This window comes from Muntiacus reevesi, chromosome 3 (assembly GCF_963930625.1).
Source record: "Muntiacus reevesi chromosome 3, mMunRee1.1, whole genome shotgun sequence".
Lineage (NCBI taxonomy): Eukaryota > Metazoa > Chordata > Mammalia > Artiodactyla > Cervidae > Muntiacus > Muntiacus reevesi.
In genome coordinates, this window is record NC_089251.1 from 263,732,501 (window position 1) to 263,749,818 (window position 17,318).

A 17,318-nucleotide genomic window follows, 5' to 3' on the forward strand; every position below is an offset into this window, starting at 1 on the left:
AGGCAGCCTTTCCTGATCTCACCTCAGGTACATGAACTCACTCAGTCCTCTAAATGCCCTCAGCCCTTTGCCTATGTCTGTTTGACCTAATGTGCAACCAGGCTGTTCCTTCATTTTGTCACTTGGAAACGTCCATAGCCACATCTGTGAACCTGGAATGATTAACAAGTACCTAAAGAACATAACCCATGGTATTTTTTCCCCCAACACATTATTGCTATTATTTTGGTTTTTGTTGTTATTTGTGTCATTCACAGGAGCTGATGCCCAGAGTCAGCTTTAAATAGTTCCACCCAGTCCTGCCAAGCGAGAGTGCAGTCACACACCCCACCCACACCTCCCCACCCTTGGTCCTGTGGTCACTCCCAGGCCCTTGGCTGCCCGGGGGTGGCCCCAGGGGCTCTCCTACCTCTGCCCCTGGGCTGATTCCAAGTTACCGGCACCTGTGAGGATGCTCCACTTTGCAGAGTTGGTGGATCAAAGGGTGGGGACGCACTCGTTCTCACTGGTTCCGAACAGGGTGGTCCTCTCCCAGCCCAGGGCCAATCCCACTGCTTTCCCCTGGTTGGGGGCGGGGGAGCTGGAGGAAGGCTGGGAGGGGGCTGGGAGGGAGCATAGACCAAGCAAGGGTGAAGATGAGCACGGGGAACAAGAGAGGCCAAGAACGGATGGGAAGCTGGGCGGGGCCCCCGCGCCTGGCAGATGCAATGACTGTTCAGGGGACCAGGGGGGCTTTCCCGGGCTCTCTCCTGCTAAGCCTGCACCACTGTTTTTGGGCTGGGGTGGAGCAGAGAAACATGGTGGGCAAGGAGAGGCCTGAGGGGAAGGCCCTGGTCCTCCCAGCCCAGCAGATGCAGGAAATCAGCACACAGTGGACAGGAACATGATGAGGGGGCTGCCAGAAGCCTGGGCAGGTGACCACTCAGGGTCCCATCTCTACCCTCACAGTGGGGAGGTGAGGATCAGGTGGACGCAAAGGGCCTCTACATCTCTGACTTAACAGGACACAGGCCGAGCATCAGCCCTAGAGTCTATCTTGCAGTCTATAGAGGTCCTCAGGGTGAGATCACATCCCTCCCTGAGAAGAGCTAAGGCAGCATGAATGGGGAGGGGTAGCAGAGGCCACCCCCCACCCACACACACACCCCCACCAGAGAGCACTGGCCCCCAAAATCACAGCAAACACCAGTTCACCCTCTGGGCCTACTGCCGAGGGGCTCCCACTTACCTGGTCCTTTCCTCCCCCAGGGCCCTCTTTCCCAAAAGAAACGCAGTTCAACAGGAAGGGGAAGCTGAGCTGCCAGAGTTACCAATTCAAAAAAAAAAAAGACAAAATCACAGGAAAGTGCCAAAGAACAGAGCAGAGTGGAGCAGGGTGTGGCTTGGGGTGAGCGTCCAGGGCTAGGTCCCAGGAGGCAGTCCCTGGCCAGCCCAGGTGTGACTCTGGACACTGATGGAGCGTCTGAAAGCTGGGAGGGACCCCTCCTGCCTACGAGGAGGTCGGGCCAGGTGGGGCAGGCACTGAGTGTGATGGGAAGGGGTCCCCGGTGTCACCTGGCCCCTGCCAGGCCCTCTCAGGCCCTCCCACGTTCCTCTTCCCCCATGGCCTCACCATCTGGATCCCAAGTTAAGCCAGCACACCTCCGCCACTGCCGGGCCAAGGCTGGTCCAGACTTGGGCAGGAAGGTCCAACAGGACCTGCAAGCAGAGTGCCCCATGCCCACTAAGGCACCTTATACCCCCACCCCAAACTTCAGTGTCCTAAGGTGTGAAATGGAAGCACCTGGCCCCCCATTAAACCCTCACACACAAGAACACCGTGGCTCAGAGGGGACAGGTAACTTGCTCAAGGTCAAGGCCTTGGGAGGAGCAGAGCTGGGATCTGAATGGGGGCTTTCCACCTGCCACACTGTGGGAGATACTCTGCCAAGGCTTTTCCATCCCGGGGGCACAGAAGCCCCACACCCCAACTGACGCTGCACTAGGGCCTACTGTGTGCACTTAGGTGCAGGATCCACCATCCGAGACTTGGACCTAGCAGGGGGCACTCACCCCCGTTTTACGGAGGAGCAAATTGAAATGAGGAGGTCAAGCAAGTGACCCAAGTTCCCAGCAGAAGGGAGGGGAGGGGATCAGAAGCGACAATCCTGTGTCTCCAGGGCGCTGAGCCGCCCCACACCCCCAGCTCCCCTCACCAACCACCTGGCTCAGAAGAGCCCTGCGCTGGCTGCAGGATGTGGGGAGGCCTCCCCTGGTCCCTCAGAGCACGCAGCAGGACAGGGTGACCCAAGAGTGCAGTGACTCAAGTCGGGAGGCAGGCACCGGCTTCTGTCCCGCTGCTGACCACGGGCTTCCCGCGGGGCTGACTCAGCTCTCCCGCAGGCCAGGCAGCCCAGCACCCACACCTCAGGCCAACGTCCCTGCTGTGGCACCAGGCCGGCTCCCACCTGGCGCACCAGATCCAGGGCAGCACCACCTCCGGCCCACAGGAAGGGCCCTGACCCCTCTCAGCAGTGGTCCACGGTCCACTCCACCAGGAGGCCAGGGCTGGCAAACTCGGGCAGATGGTGACGGTCCAGCTCAGCCAGGCCCACTTCCAGATCAGACTGCCCCACAGTCTGCCCCATGGTGGACACACACACACACACCCCCTCCTGGCTGAAATTATATTTCAGGAGAACATTGTCATCTCGCCCCAGGTTCAGCAAATGCAGCCGATTAATTGTGGATTCTGTTTCTCAGTTCGGATCAAGATTCAACTTGTATTCCTGACCCTTAATTCCTCCTCAAGTGTCCCCTCCCTCCCCTGGCCTGGGAGCCCACGCCCACTGCCGCACCCTCCCCAAAAGTGTGCCATGTACAGCGCTGGCATCAGTGCCCGGGACTCTTCCTACTGAGGCCCCGTAAGGAGCGCTGTGTCAGGCCAGCTCTGTCCACACCTGACGCTCACCTTCTAGGGTCCCCGTGACTGCTCTGTGAAACCAGGTTCCCCCACCACCATGGTGGAGTCACAGGGGAACCAGGGGCCCTGTGAAAAGCTCCAAGGTGGTTTTTCTTCAGGGTCACCTTCTCCATTGTGTCAGCCTCCTCCCCAACCACACACACACCCCTTCCCCCAGGTGTTTGCCCCACAAAGGCAGCCCCCACACACTGACTTTCATTTGAAAACACTTCTGCATTTATATTTGCACTACAATAGTCTATTTCCAGCATCCTCCAACCACCTTCTCCCCCATTCAGGGATGGGGGTGGTAGCTCCCAGGAAAGACCAGCATGGAGAACAGAAGGGGGAAAAAATCTCAGGGCTTCCTTGAGCTCCAAAGTTCTCACCTCCCAAGTGGGACCATAATCCAGTCCTGCCGACCGCACTGGTCATGGAGAAGAACAAACGAAAAATGGCAGGTGGGAGGGTTCTGAGTAAACTAATGAAAGGCCGCAAAGATGCTCGCCTGTCCTCCCTTCCAGAATCACCCAGACCCAGCTGGACCCAGTAGAACTCTGTTCTGCCAGGGGAATCTCATGCTTCCCAGTTCCCAAATGAGCAACTGAGGCTCGGCAGCCAAGCCAGGCTTCAACCCAGGTCTCTTTTAGCTGTACATCTGGTTCCTCAAATGAATGAATGAACGAGGGATGGGAGACTCCTCAACCCAGCCCACCTGGAACTGCTGCCCTCCTGCTGCCCTAACCCATTCGATCAAGCTCTGGCTCAGGGGGCACTTTGGCCTCCCTCCTGTGGGAGACGACACCAGCCCTCCCAATTTAGCGTTTCCAGACTCTACAGGGAAAAAGGGAACAAAACCCACCCTGCAGTTCAACTTTGAGAATCTGGGCATCAGCGAAGAGAGACAGCTCAGAACACAAAAGCCAAAACAGTCCCTACCTGTGGGCTCCCAGGGGTTCCCCAAGAGGCTCCCTGGAACAGAACCTGTGTGCCCACCCCAGCAGGTCCTGATCATATCACATCCTCCTGGACTCTCAGCACAAGTCCAAGGGCAGGAACGCCCGTTCCCGTTTACAGAGGAGGAAAGGTGGGCTCAGAGAAGGCATGACTTGCCCAGGACCCCAGAGCGGGTGGGTAGTCACTGGGATCAACCTCCTTCTTCCCCTTCCCGTGTTCAATCTCTCTCCTCGACTCTTGCCCACCTCCCAGGGGCCCAACTCAGGTCAGTGTCTTCGTCCACCTTATCACCCACGTCTGGTCCCAAGGTAGTTGTTGACAAGCTGGAGGGCATGTCTTGAGAGAGATGACTCTGTCTCAGAGCATAAAAGTGGAGGAGGGTGGGGTGGCCACATGGGGCCGGAGAGGGAGCAACAGGGGTCCCCTAGAGGGTCTCTCCCGGCCCCGCCCTCCCGGGGCCGAGTCTGTCCCCAGTGCCCACTGCCGAGCCCAGGCCCGCCCAGGGCTCCAGCACGTTGGCTGTAGTCCCGGGGAGAAGCTGAGCTGAGCGAGGGTCCAAAGAAAGCAGCAGCAGCTGTTGGAAAGAGGGCTGGTGAGGCTCTCCGCTCACTCCAGCCCCCTTCCGGCTCCACAGGCACAGGCCTGGGTGGAAACCCGGACCCCTCACCAGCCAGCCGCTCATCCTGAGCCTCATCCACACAATGCGACATTACTGTCGTCCACTCCTCACCTGGCCATCTGCACTCAGAGCCAGGATCCCAACCAGCGGGCATGACCCATCACCCCCTGAGGACCCACCCCGGCTCGGATCCAGGACCAAGGGGGCCTCCACCTGGCCACCTGGTCTGGTCTCGAAAGGCGAGTGCAGTGGGGTGCCTGGCACCGAGGGTGTGCTGACCCACTGGCCCCTCACAGCGGTCCAGCTCCACAAGCTTAGCAGTGTCATCCCCTCCATGGTGCCACCTTGGGGCCCTGAAATACAGATGGGCAGGTCTGCACGCCACGGGAGGGAACACAGGATGCAGAGCAGCCTTCGGGGAAGGCCACGACCCCAGCCCCGATGTAGAGGACTCCAGGACGGCAGCCCTGCCCCGGAGCCCCCATGCCTTCCCAGGCACAGCTGGATTCTGGCTGCCTCAGGAGGGCAGGCCACTTCCTCCGAGCAGTCTTTCCTGACTGCCCAGGCCTTATGGGAGGCTGCGGTGCCCTTCCCCCACCTCTCCCCAGGGCTGCGATGGGCACGGAGAGTGGGACTGGGCGCTCCCTGAGGGCAGGGCCGGTTCTCCTCCTCTGAGTGCCCTCAGACCTCAGCATCCTGGCCTACAGTGGGCAGGCCGTGAACCAGAGAATGACAAGGGGAGAGAAGCGGCTTCCACACCAGGAGCTGAAGCAAGGAGCAGCATAAGTATCCCCAGGAAGGTGCCCTGGGGGCACCAGGATGGGGCGGGCAGGCCTTGCAGGGGCCCTGAGAGCCCCAGCCCAGCCGGCAGTGACAAGAGTGGCGAGTCCCGCCCCCAGCACTGCGGCGGCTGGTGGTTGCTGCCTGCCCGGCTGCCACCCACTCACCCCTCAGCCGCCGGGGCTCAGCTCCCACACGCCGCAGCCTTCACACTGCACAGGCAGGAGTGTCTACAACTCGCCACCCACCCACCGAGCCCCCCCCCGTCCACTGAGCGGGGCCAGCAGCAGGGACCCAGCCCATCACCGCAGGCTTGGGCATAGCGTGTGGTAGTCACTCAGCCGTGTCCAACTCTTTGCAGCCCCGGGGACTGTAGCCCACCAGGCTCCTCTGTCCATGGGATTCTCCAGGCAGAAATACTTGAGTGAGTTGCCACGCCCTTCTCCAGGGGACCGTCCCAACTCAGGGATCGAACCTGGGTCTCCCGCATTGCAGGTAGATTCATTGCTGTCTGCACCCTTGGGCACAGCATAGGGGGACACGCATGCCCCCGCCCAAGGGCACCGTGGACAGCACGAGGCCAAACCCCACCACCAGGCTCCAACCCCCACTTTCCATCCAAGCTGTGGGCTCGCTCCCACCCCGTCTGTGGTGGCCCTGGGACCTGGGTCACAGCCTGGGCCCGAAGGCGAGGTCCAAGAGGCTGAGGGGTCTGAGCACGGCCATGAGTCTTGGGGCCAACAAATCACAGAGACCCTCAGGTCAGTGAGCCCTGGGACCCCGGTCACCTCAAAGCTTTCTCATATCGGAAGAGATGACCCAGGCCAAACTCTCTTTGGCGACTGGCCTAAAGTCAAGAAGGACTCCCCAGCAGGGCCCCAGCCCACTCCTGAGAAGGCCAGCATCTAGGCTCAAGCCCTGCAACCCGTGGCTCAGGTCAGCACCATCACAGTCCTGAGACTTTAATGCGGGAAAAAGTTCTGGGTTTGATGCCCAGGCCCCTGGGGATAGCCTATGCCGGCGCCATCATATGCCCCACGGCACCTGACCCTAACACCTGGGCTCTGACACGCTCGCTGGAGGTGTGAAATCCTCCGCCACATCGCCCCTACCCCTCCCACCCTACACCCTGAATCCACGGCCTCCAGGACTTCTGCCAGCCATCAGCCTGTCTCCATCCCCCTGAAGAGTCCAGGCATCCAGGCAACACGGGTGCATGGAGCACCTATTGTGTTCACAGCTGGGGGCACCGTAGTGACTGCAGCAGACAGCACCCAGCCACGTGGAGCAGATATTCCAGGGGCTTGCCCCAGGCCACCACTGCTGAGCTTCAAGCGTAGACCAGGAGAACAGCCCATCCACCCCCAACCCACCCCGGACTCCTGGCGGCAGGGGAGGCAGCAAACTGCCCCAGGGCAGGAGGACCCAGACATTTAGATTCCACACCAGGAAAATCTTCTCAGCTGGGCCAGGGCAGGGATCAGCATGGAGACTATTTTCTCCCCAAGAACATAGGAAACAGTAGTACCATCATTTCATGAGAGAAACACTGTTGCAAAAATATAAACAAAAGTAGATACAATCTCAGGATAAAGTGTGTTCCTTTATATTGAGTAGACACAGCCTTCATATCTGGGAAAACACACAGACACACACCACCATTTGTCCTCAATTGCAGGAACTCCCATCCCTAGACTTGCCTCACGAAACCCCAGGCTGTCCCCTCACCTCGTCCATCTGTCCTAAGTCGATTTAGTCATGTCTGACTCTGTGACCCTATGGACCATAGCCCGCCAGGCTTCTCTGTCCATGGGATTCTCCAAGCAAGAAAACAGGAGTGGGTTACCATTTCCTTCTCCAGGGGATCTTCCTGAGTCAGGGATCGAACCTGTGGCTCTTATGTCTGGCAGGCAGATTCTCCACTGCTAGCACCCAAGGCCTACCAAATACGTCCAAACAGAAAGACCACATTCTGAAGTATAAACTTTGACGCCAGGTGGGGACCCAGGGACAGACAAGCAGCCTCAGACCTCATTTAATGGGGGAGAAAGTCTTGGGACCCAAATCTATCAGCTGACACTCCTCACCCCGCCTCCTGGGTGGAAATCTATGTCTTATTTGCAGTGCATGTCTCCGGGCTTTCCCCCAGCCTGAGGGCCTAGTCACCAAGGGAGACATAACCTCCTAGACAGCGGACTAGAGCAGCCCATGGGCAAGTGACACCACTGCTCTGAGCCTCAGCTTCTTCATCTGCCAAATGGGAATCATGATGACATCCCAGGCTGCAGTGGGGATGAGTATTCTCACCAAGCATCTGGCACTCAGCAGGTCTGCAAGAAAATCAGGCTATTTTAAAGTCAATATTTGACAAAGGCTTCCCTCAGAGCAGGAAGAGCCTGTCTTTCTCTTCTCAGTTCCCCAGCCCTGACCCCTGCCAGCCCTTGGCACTAAGCCAGCTTCGCTGCCCAGGCCAGAACCATGTGGCCTCTCTGTGAGCTGGCAACACCTTTGGGGAGGCCCCAGAAGCCCAGGGTGCCAGCCAGTTCCCGGCACAGGAACCACCAGCCCTGCCCTTTGCTTGGGTCTATTTAATCTCACAGTATCCTCTGTGGTTCACACCGCTGACTTCAGGTGAGGAAAGTGAGGCTCAGAGAGGTCAGCGCAGCCTGCCCAAGGGTAGTAGCTTGTGGGGAGTGATTCAAGCCCAGCTCTCTAGAAACTCAATAGTTGTTACTACCTTGAGTTGCTGCTTGATGTGAAAAGTTTCTAAGTGGTCCTCCACGGCCTGGGCCATCTTTGGGGTCTCCCCCTTCTCTTTTGTTGTCCCCTCCTATCTCCCCTCTTACAACCACCAAGCTGCCCTGGCCTGTATTGTCAATGCCCTGCAGGGTGGTTTCAGCATGAGTGACCTTTTCTTTGCACTTTTAATCCCAAAGGGAGACTTGCCAAAAAAGGAGCTTACGTGTGGGTGACCTACCAGGGTGACATCCAACAGGAAGCCCTGGTCCCCCACGGGCCCTCCCACCTGGAGACCAGAAGCTTTGGCTCAGCCTCTCCCTGACCAGGGGCTTCCCTGGTGGCTCAGCGGTAAGGAATCTGCCTGCAATGCAGAAGCTGCAGGAGATGCAGGTTCAAATCCTGGGTCAGGAAGATTCCCTGGAGGAGGGCATCGCAACCCATTCCAGTATTCTTGCCTGGAGAAACCCATGAACAGAAAAGCCTAGTGCTACAGTCCATGGGGTCACACACAATCAGACACGAGTGAAGCGGCTTAGCGCACACCCACACACATGCACGCACACACACTCCCACCAACCCCTTGCAGCGTGTGAGCACTGGCCTTGGGGTGCCCAGGAAAGACTGCTCTAAACCATCAAATTCCACTATGGAAAGGCTGCCCTGCTCTGTATCTACCTGCCCCCACACGCTTCGTTTCTTGACTGCTTACCCCCTGGGAGGAGGGGAGAGCACCAGCTCCAGGCGGCGAGGACTTGGCTTTGTTCAGCCCTGTCTCCCCCTCCTACACAGTGCCCAGCGCACGGTGGGTGTTCAGTGTTTGTTTTCCAAGTAAATGAAGAAGTAAACCCCGTGATCACTTTCCTGATGGTCAGAGAGAAGCCAGCGGGCGGGGAGGACACTTACCCAGAGCCACAGGATTTATATGTACATGAGTCCAGACCCCCACTCCCACCCCGACCCGGAAAACTGCGCGATTCCCTTCCCCATCACATGCTGCCCCTCTGCGCGCACACACACACACACACACACACACACACACACACACACGGGCACCCACACATGCACACACATTACCCTGGGCTGATCCATCCAGGGCCCAGCAGGGATTAGCTGTCTGCAGGGGCCTGTAATGGACACTGCAGGGAGAAGGGCCGGGAGGAGGGCCGGGGAAAGGGAGGCCTCTGGGCCATGCTGCGGCTCTACCCACTGAGACTTGGTCTGTGCCTGACTGTTGTCCAGGACCCTCCTCTCCACAACAGGCGTGGGAAGGGGACCATTGTTATCCCCATCTCACACCGAAGAAACCACACTCAGGAGGGTCCTGAAACTTGCCCAAGGTCCCGGCTGCTCGGAGGAGCCAGGAGCCCTCCGCCACTGCTGCCTGCCTACCCGGCCCATGCCTGGGCTCTGTCCCTGACATACGCACCCCAAGACCCAGCGGGGAAGGACACAGGGATTCTAGAGCCTCAGGGGAAAAGTACAGGCAAGGCCAGGCTAAGGCAGGGGTGAGCTGGGCGGAGGGGCAAGAGCCTGGGCGATGCCAGAGAGGGAAGGTGAGACGGGGACCCAGAGGGGTCATCTGAGAAGAAGGAGGTGAAGAGTTGAGGCCTCAATCTCTCTGAGAAGTCATGGGATTCACAGATCCCACCGGCGTTCAAGATTCAATCAAACCCAGCCCAAATCTACCCCCCAGCCACCTCCTGACACACCCCACACCTTCCGTCAGTGACCAGCAGCTCACTCTCCCAGTCCACACACACTCCCTGGCCCACAGCTGTCCCCCACCCCACCCCCAACACCCTCCCCCTCCCCCTGGGCCCCAGGCAGCCCCATCAGCCGACCTGGGCAAAACAGCCTCTGTCTGCTTTGGGCCCTGTATGAACCAACAGCCTTGACAGAGGAGCCTGGGCTCAGCCCAACCCGGCCTGTTGGGGCCCAGGAAGTCTGGAGGCCATGCCTGCAACTTCCCCACACCCACGGACCTCAGCCAAATGTCCACTGAGCCCCCTGAGACACCCCACCCAGAGATGACGCCTGGCTGGAGAGCCTTCCCTCCAGCACTGGCAAGATGAACCAACTACATAAATAACTCGGGTTCAGAGAGAAGCTGATCTGAGCCTGGAGAGGTGCAGAAAAGTGTACACAGGATCAGAGGACAGAGACAAGAGCAGCAAGGCAGAGAGATGGAGGCAAAGCCAACGTGGGGGTAGACATGGGAGAGGACACTCAGGGGTGAGAGAGAGGCACCCCAACGGGGAGCGCAGGAGGGTCTGAGCGGAAGAGAGTCACTGACTGCAGCCTGGGGCCTCAGACCTGGGCGGGCTCCCTGCCCCCCGCCCTTCGGGGTGGCCCGGCCCCTCTCAAGGCCACTCTGAGCATAAGAACTGGTTGCAAAGGCCTGGCTCCTACTAGGTCCATGGCTACAGCGTGGGAGACCTTGACCATCCAGATGAGAATGGCACCATCATGGCCATGTGTGGGTTCATATAAATAACTGCCACTGCACCTGCCCTCTAGGGAGAATCAGCTGTGACCCGCCAGTGCTGTCCGGTCCACAGACAGCCCTGGGCCCTGCGCCTCCAAGCCGGGCCTCCCCACTCCCAGCAGCTCAGGGCCTGCAGTGAGGGGTGGTGGGGTGCGGAGCTTCCTTTCCTGCGCCCTTCATGGGTCTGGCTCCTCCAGTACAGGCTGGCCTCCCTTGCACACGCCCCATGAGGACTTCTGAGCAGTGGAACTCAGGGGCAAGTGGGCCAGATTCTACCCCCACCCCAGCTGTCCCTTCTCCCCAACTGTCCCATCCCCCCCACCAAGGACCCAGCCCGCCAATCCCTAATCCTCTCTGTCATCCGACCCAGGCTCCACCCCAACTTGACTCTGCCCAGCCACCTACTGAGGCCCAAAAATGGAGAGAGTCATTTATAGAGGGTCCGACAAGCCAAATGCGCGATGGGAAGATGACCTCAGGGTACTGAGCACCCTGTGGGTGGCTGGGGGCTGGGAGGTGAGCTGTGACAGAGCCATGCTGGGCTGGCAGACCCCAGGGAGCCCTCCCGTGTGGTCTTGCGCTCCCGTCACACCAGGGCCAGAGGCCACAGGCCCTCACAGCAACAATTAGCTTCCTGCTGGCCAGAGCCACGTGCACCCTGCTCCCTTCAGCACCCCGGGCCCAGCCAGGCCCAGGTGCTCCACACAAGTCCTGGTGGGATTTGCTGAATGCGGGAAGGCTGAGGAGCACTCTGGTCAAATCACCCACCCAGAGCCTGCATCAGGACTCCCACACCAAGCCCCCAAACACCCCTGTTTGTTCCTAACCATCGCTCAGCACTGGCTGGGGCCAGGTGAACGAGGGGTGCATACACGGATCTGCCCCACCCCCAGGAAGCACCTGGACCAGTGGTGGAGGCTGGCAGGTGGAGGAGCAACAGCAGGCCCCCGAGGGACTCACTGGACTGGGGGATAGGGCAGCTGGTTCCAAAGGCACCAGCAAGCAAGCTTTCCTCCCCCACAAAGTCCCTCTCTGAATTCTGGCGGACTGGGCTGAGAGGAGATGGGGGAGATGGATGGCGAGGAAAAGGAGAGATGGGGCCCTTCTTCCTACGCGGATGTTGCCTAGGCCCTCCACCCAAGCTCCTGCTCATCCCTGATCAGGAAATAGCCTGCCATGGCAACGGGACAACTGGAATTGCCCCATTACTCACAGATTTGACCAAGGCAAGGTGGGGGCGGGGTGCCCATGAGACCACTGACCATGCGAGTTAGATTTGGCCCTGAAGGCCACCAGAAGGCGCCGAGGAGGCAGCCAGGCCAGCAGCAGCCAGGCTTCCACACAGACTGAGCCTCTGAAGGGCAGAGGGGAGAGACTGGTGGGGGGTCGACGCACCTGGCTTCCTGGACCAACAGGGAGGCTACTTTTCCAGACTCTGCCAGGATGTCTGTGCTGCTGCTCTGGCTTCTGGAGGGGAGGGTCTCCCCAGCCAGGGCCCACGCACGGGGCAGAGAACAGCCACAGCGCTAAGCAAGTCCAGTCCCACGAGGGCCCAGGCTCGGGCAGGGCCAGCCCTTGGCCAAGGCCAGTATCTACAGCTGAGCAGCTGTCAGCCAACCGCCCAAGGCCACAGGACAGAGGCTAAAGAGGGAGGGGGGGGGCAGTTCAGGGGGGTTAGTGGAAACACGTCGCCACACACCCAGAGGGAATACGGCCCAGGCCTGCCGACCCTGAAATCACTGAAAGATGCTGCTGCAGAAACAAGGCAAGTAGGGCAAAGGGGACACAGCAAGACCAAAGGGAAGGCCCAGACATCACCGGAATGGGGGCAAGGAAGCTGTCTCAGCCTCCCTCGGCTTCCCGTCCATCCTCCTCAGCCCCTTAGGTGCAGGAAGCAGGCTCAGACCCAGGCACCTAAACGGATTGGCCAGTCATGGGGGAGGGGGTGGGAAGGAGGGAACCAGAGCAGCGGCATCTGCCCCCCACCCCCAATCTGGGCAACCGAAGCCGTCCCAGCCTCCAGCCAGCCATCTGTGGGACTCTAATCCCTCCTCCCGCCCTGGGGAGGGGAGAAGGACAGCTGGGGCAGGCCAGATCTGGAGTCTGGTTGAGGGCCCTTCCCTCCACACTGACCCACCGCCTCCTTAGCCCGGGACCACGGGAATGAGCTGCAGACTCTGCGGGAAGCGCCGGGGAAGCTCCAGCGGCCGCCGCCGCCCCCCCACCCACGACGATCACGTGGCTGCATCCTTAGGGAGCCCGCAGGTCTCAGCTGCAAAAGTCATTGTTTATAAACAGCCACAGCCAGGCGGGGGAAGGCCGGCCGGTCTCCCGGTTCCCACCCGGCCGTGCGTCGGGCGGGGAGAGGGGACAGACCCGGCCGGGGGGCGTTGAGGGGGGCCACCCTGGTAAGATCACAGATTCTGCGATCTCAGATTTCAGAGTCAGAGTCGGCAGGGGAAGTGGCGTCAGCAACTGGCGCGATCCAATTCAATAAACCCGAGGAGGCTGGGGATGGAAGGCCGGCGCGCGCGGACCCCCGCCCCCAAGCCCTGCGTTTCCTGCACCGTCAGGTTGCCACGGGAAGCCCCGGCTCCATCCCCCAGCCTACGGCCAGGGGCTCTCCCGGCCGAGGGGTCGCGTTTCCTGCGGCGGCCTGCCGCGCCTTCTCCGCTCCGGCTGGCTCCCCACCCGGCCGCGGGCTCCCCAAGCCAGAGCCGCCACCCTCACCTCGGTCGCCGGAAATGCGAAGCCCCTTCTCGGGCGAGGGCACTTCCCAAGGGGCCCGCAGCCCTCCCCTCCCGCGGGAGCCGGACCGGAGCTTCCAGGCCGCGGGCACCCCTGGTGAAAGGAAACCTGACCGCTCCCTCAGCCCGCGGGGACAGAAGGTGGAGAGGCGGGTGGAGAGGAGGGCACGGCGGGCGCAGGAAACGCTCGGAGGCCTGGAGCCGACGCGCCGGCACTCGCGAACAGAAGGACAGCCTCGGGAATCCCGGATCTAAGCGACCCTGGGGACAAGGGGCAGACGCCCTCCCGGCTAGCGCCGGCCCCGCCCGCGGGGAGGGCTCGGAGCGCCACCTCGCCTCCCGGCCTCCCGGCCTCGGCCTCCAGGCCGGGTTAGCCGGGACCTCGCGCCCCGAGAGCCGGGGCCGCCTCTCCGCTGCAGAGAAGCAGCGACGATGCAAAGCGGCTGGAGCTACGGGGGAGGGGAAGGGGGAGCGGGTAGAGACAGCTGCGCCCTCTCCTGCCCCCGCCGGGGGGGAAGAGACGGAGGACGCGGGCGCGGGAGGACACCCAGAGCGCCGCGGCGCGCAGCCTGTGGACCCCCGAAGGTCCTCGGCAGCCCCCGTCTGGAGGTGACAGCGCCCGGCCGCGGACGAGGACCAGCCCCCGGCGCGGGGGTAGGGGACAGGTGTCCAGGCGGCGCGGGGGCAGGGGCTCGGGCTCGCTCACCTTCTCCTGCGCCCGAGTGAGCTTCTTCTGCACGTTGCTGGCGATCTTCCCCGCCGTCACCCCCTTGCTGCCCATCTCAGCCATTGCGGCTCAGGCTTGCCCGGTGGCGGGCGCGGATCTCCCAGCCCCCAGCCCCGGCCCCGGGCTCCCGCTCCACGCCGCGCACTAGACCGCCGAGCCGACTGGCGGAGGCGGAGCGTGCGCCCGGCGAGCGAGCGAGCGACGCGGGGACCGAGGGAGGGACGGACGGAGGGAGGGAGGGGGAGGGAGAGAGGAGGGGCCGGGCCTCGGTGGCGGTCAGCGCCCCCCGCCCGCCCCCTCCGGACAAGACTCTGCCTTTTAAAGGGCCACCCTGGAGGCCAGAACCGGTCAGCCGGCGGGGAGGGAGCGGCGCCCACCGTCGCCGCGGCTACAGTGGCTGGCCGGACTCCCAGGACACTTCGCTGACACCGCCCCGGGGCGGGAACTAGTACGACCGCCCCGGGTCCGACGCCGCCGCGAGCCCTTCTTTCAACCCAGTAGATACCTCCCGCCGCCCAGGAAAAGAGGCCAGATGGAGGAGAGGGGCCCTTTCACAAACCGAAGATAAATTGGGTGGCCTTTGCTCAGCGCCCCGGGGACCCGGGAGCCTGCGCTGGAGCGCGCTCACCGAGGATCCCCTTCTTGACGCTCGGCCTCTTCCTGGAATCTAGGTTCACCCTTCTCGACCGGGGTTCTCGGGACGCCGCCAGGGAACTGTTCCTCCTGCCTCGTCCCTTGCTAACCAGACGCTAGGTCTTCTAATCTGCCGTTAATCATCATGATAACAACAGCCTAACGGTACTGAGCGCTGAGGAGTGCCTGGCGCTCTATTAAGTGCCCCCTTGGCAACAGACCGATGAAGTAGGTGCTATTATTTTTCACTTTTTACAAGTGAGACACAGAGAGGCCTGGAACCAGACCTCTGAACTCCACACCTCAGGCTTTCCAAACACTCCATCCTGGGTGCTCGGTCTCCTATTCCGTGCTAGAAGAATGAATGGTCATTATTCAAAGGAAAGGTTAACCGACCAATGACAACTTTGCTAACAGACCAATGACACTTATTCGAAATTAATAAATATGCATCGAGCTTACTGATCCCACCCTCACGGCTCCCCAAAATCATGTCAGGGGCTTGGAAGGATGCCACAGCATTTTGTTGCCCGGAAGGCCAGTGCCTGTCCCAGGGATGTAGGCTGAACTGAGTAGAGAGAGGAGTCTTGGAAGCCCTGCTGAGGAGGTCTGGACGTGTCCAGCACCCGCACAGGAGCCAGGGCAGGAGGCACTGAAAAGCTTCCAGGAAGAAGAGCAAAGCCTCTTGCAGACCATCCACCAAGCCCACCATACCCAGAGAAACATAGAAGGTTCCTCCTGGGCTCCCTGCGGACATGTTCCCAGGAGAGCCTGGCTTCTCCTCCAGTTTTTCCTGCAAGACTGCTCAGCACCTCAGCCCTCCCAGCCCATTCCTATTCCTGTTTTGCAGAAAGACTGAGGAACTGCAGCTGCTGAAGGTCAAAGAGAGAAGCAGAGATTCAGACCCAGACCCTCCTGCGCTAAAGCCCTCAGCTAGTACCTGGACCTGCTTTCGAGGAAAAGCAGCAAGCACATAGGAGCAGAAAGCATTTTGTCAAAATTATTATTATAAATTCATGCCTGATTCCCGAATTACAAAACCAAAACTGAAGCAGTGCAGTTTCTCAGGCAGCTTTCTCCTAAATGCTCATCAGTGTTCACCTCAGAGTCGTTCTCATAATTTTATGCCTGGCACTTTTCTAACCATTCTCTAAAGAGCGATTTCTTCCCACCCTCCTCTGAGGAAAGGAGAGAATGTGCAAAAGTCAAATCAGATTACAGTCAGCCCCCAGGGAAAGTGGGAGATTCTGCTTCACTGAACTTGGGTCACTTGACAGAAAAATTGGAAGCAATTTGAATGGTTACCAGCAGGATAGGGTCAGCTAGACAGTGCAGCAACCAGAGAGACCATTAAGGGAATCATTTTAAACAATTACGGAGACTGTGTAGCAACATGAAATAATTCTTAGGTATAATTATGAGTGAAAAGGAGGAGATAGAAAATTGCGCATGTTCTGCCTTTGCAACCACATAAAAATAAATATAAATGCTCATGATCAAAGACTGGAACAAACCATGAACAAGGAAATAGATGTTTTAAGGTCAAGGTATTATGGCTGATTTTTTTCCCCTTGTATGCTAAGTCGTTTCAGTCATGTCTGACTCTCTACAACCCCATTGACTGTAGCCCACCAGGCTCCTTTGTCCATGGGGTTTTTCCAGGCAAAATTACTGGAGTGGGTTGCCCTTCCCTTCTCCAGGGGATCTTCCCAACCCAGGGATCGAACCCATGTCTCTTTTGTATCCTGCATTGGCAGGCAGGTTCTTTACCACTAGCGCCACCTGGGAAGCCTTTTTCTCCTTAACTTCCTAAATATTCTATGATACGCTGTGTTGCCTTCATAACCCACATGTGATTTTTATCTTTAAAGAAGACAATTCTTTGATCTTATCTCTAGTTTGAAAAGACTTTTTTAAGCACAAAACCATTGGAGGGAGTTTTGAAATAAAAAATACTGGTTTGGGGGTATGTAAAAATTCAATTTTTTTAAACTTCAAAAAGTACTATCGACACATACGGCGAAATTTGGAAGGAAATGCTCTGAAGATGTTATTATAAGGCCAAAGGCTAGGAATGTAGGGGATTTTTACTTTCTTTATGGTTTTCTATAGTGTCTGATTTTTTTTGGCAAGACAGTCCATTGTTTTTACTATCAGGAAAAAATATTATTTATATTTTGAAAAGAAAGTTGACATAAAAAATTAAAGTGTAAGTTAGGGGAATATTTTTTAAAATAAAACTCTCACAATTCATAAGAAAAACACTAAGATTTTCACAAATAAATGGCCAAATGGTAAAAATGGACAGTTCATAAAACTGGAGATGCAAATGATCAATACATAGGTATTAAGAGTTCAGTCTTACCAGAAAAACAAAATTGCTTCCTAAATCAACGAGATACCACTCCCGCCCTCACTTTCATCAAATCAGCAAGTCATTTTTTTAATTATGTTATTTAAAATCAGACAGACGCATACTGCTTCTGAGAATATAACAGATACAGGTTATCTGGAAAGCAATCTTGCAATATGTATTAAGAATTATCAAAATACTCTTCAATCCTAGAATTCCAAGTATAAGAAATATCTCGAAATTTTAGCAAAGTTTAATCACACAGATGTTCATCCCATTATAATGGTACAAAATTGACAGTATGTTGGCTATTACTATTGTTCTTGTTAGTACTATA

At 58.3% G+C, this 17,318-nt stretch overlaps 1 protein-coding gene across 11 annotated transcripts in view; it reads right to left on the minus strand.

Annotated features, from left to right (window-relative positions):
- BIN1 (bridging integrator 1) overlaps positions 1–14,323 on the minus strand; it is a 55,387-nt gene extending 41,064 nt beyond the window's left edge. Inside the window, exon 1 of one of the 11 annotated variants that reach the window (XM_065931958.1) lies at positions 13,975–14,323. In XM_065931958.1, coding sequence (XP_065788030.1) covers positions 13,975–14,058 — 84 coding nt within the window. In that variant the 5' untranslated portion in view covers positions 14,059–14,323. The remainder of the gene's footprint in view (positions 1–13,974) is intronic. The other 10 variants (XM_065931948.1, XM_065931952.1, XM_065931947.1 and 7 more) reach the window with 10 other exon arrangements.
- Between the last annotated feature and the right edge of the window lie 2,995 nt (positions 14,324–17,318).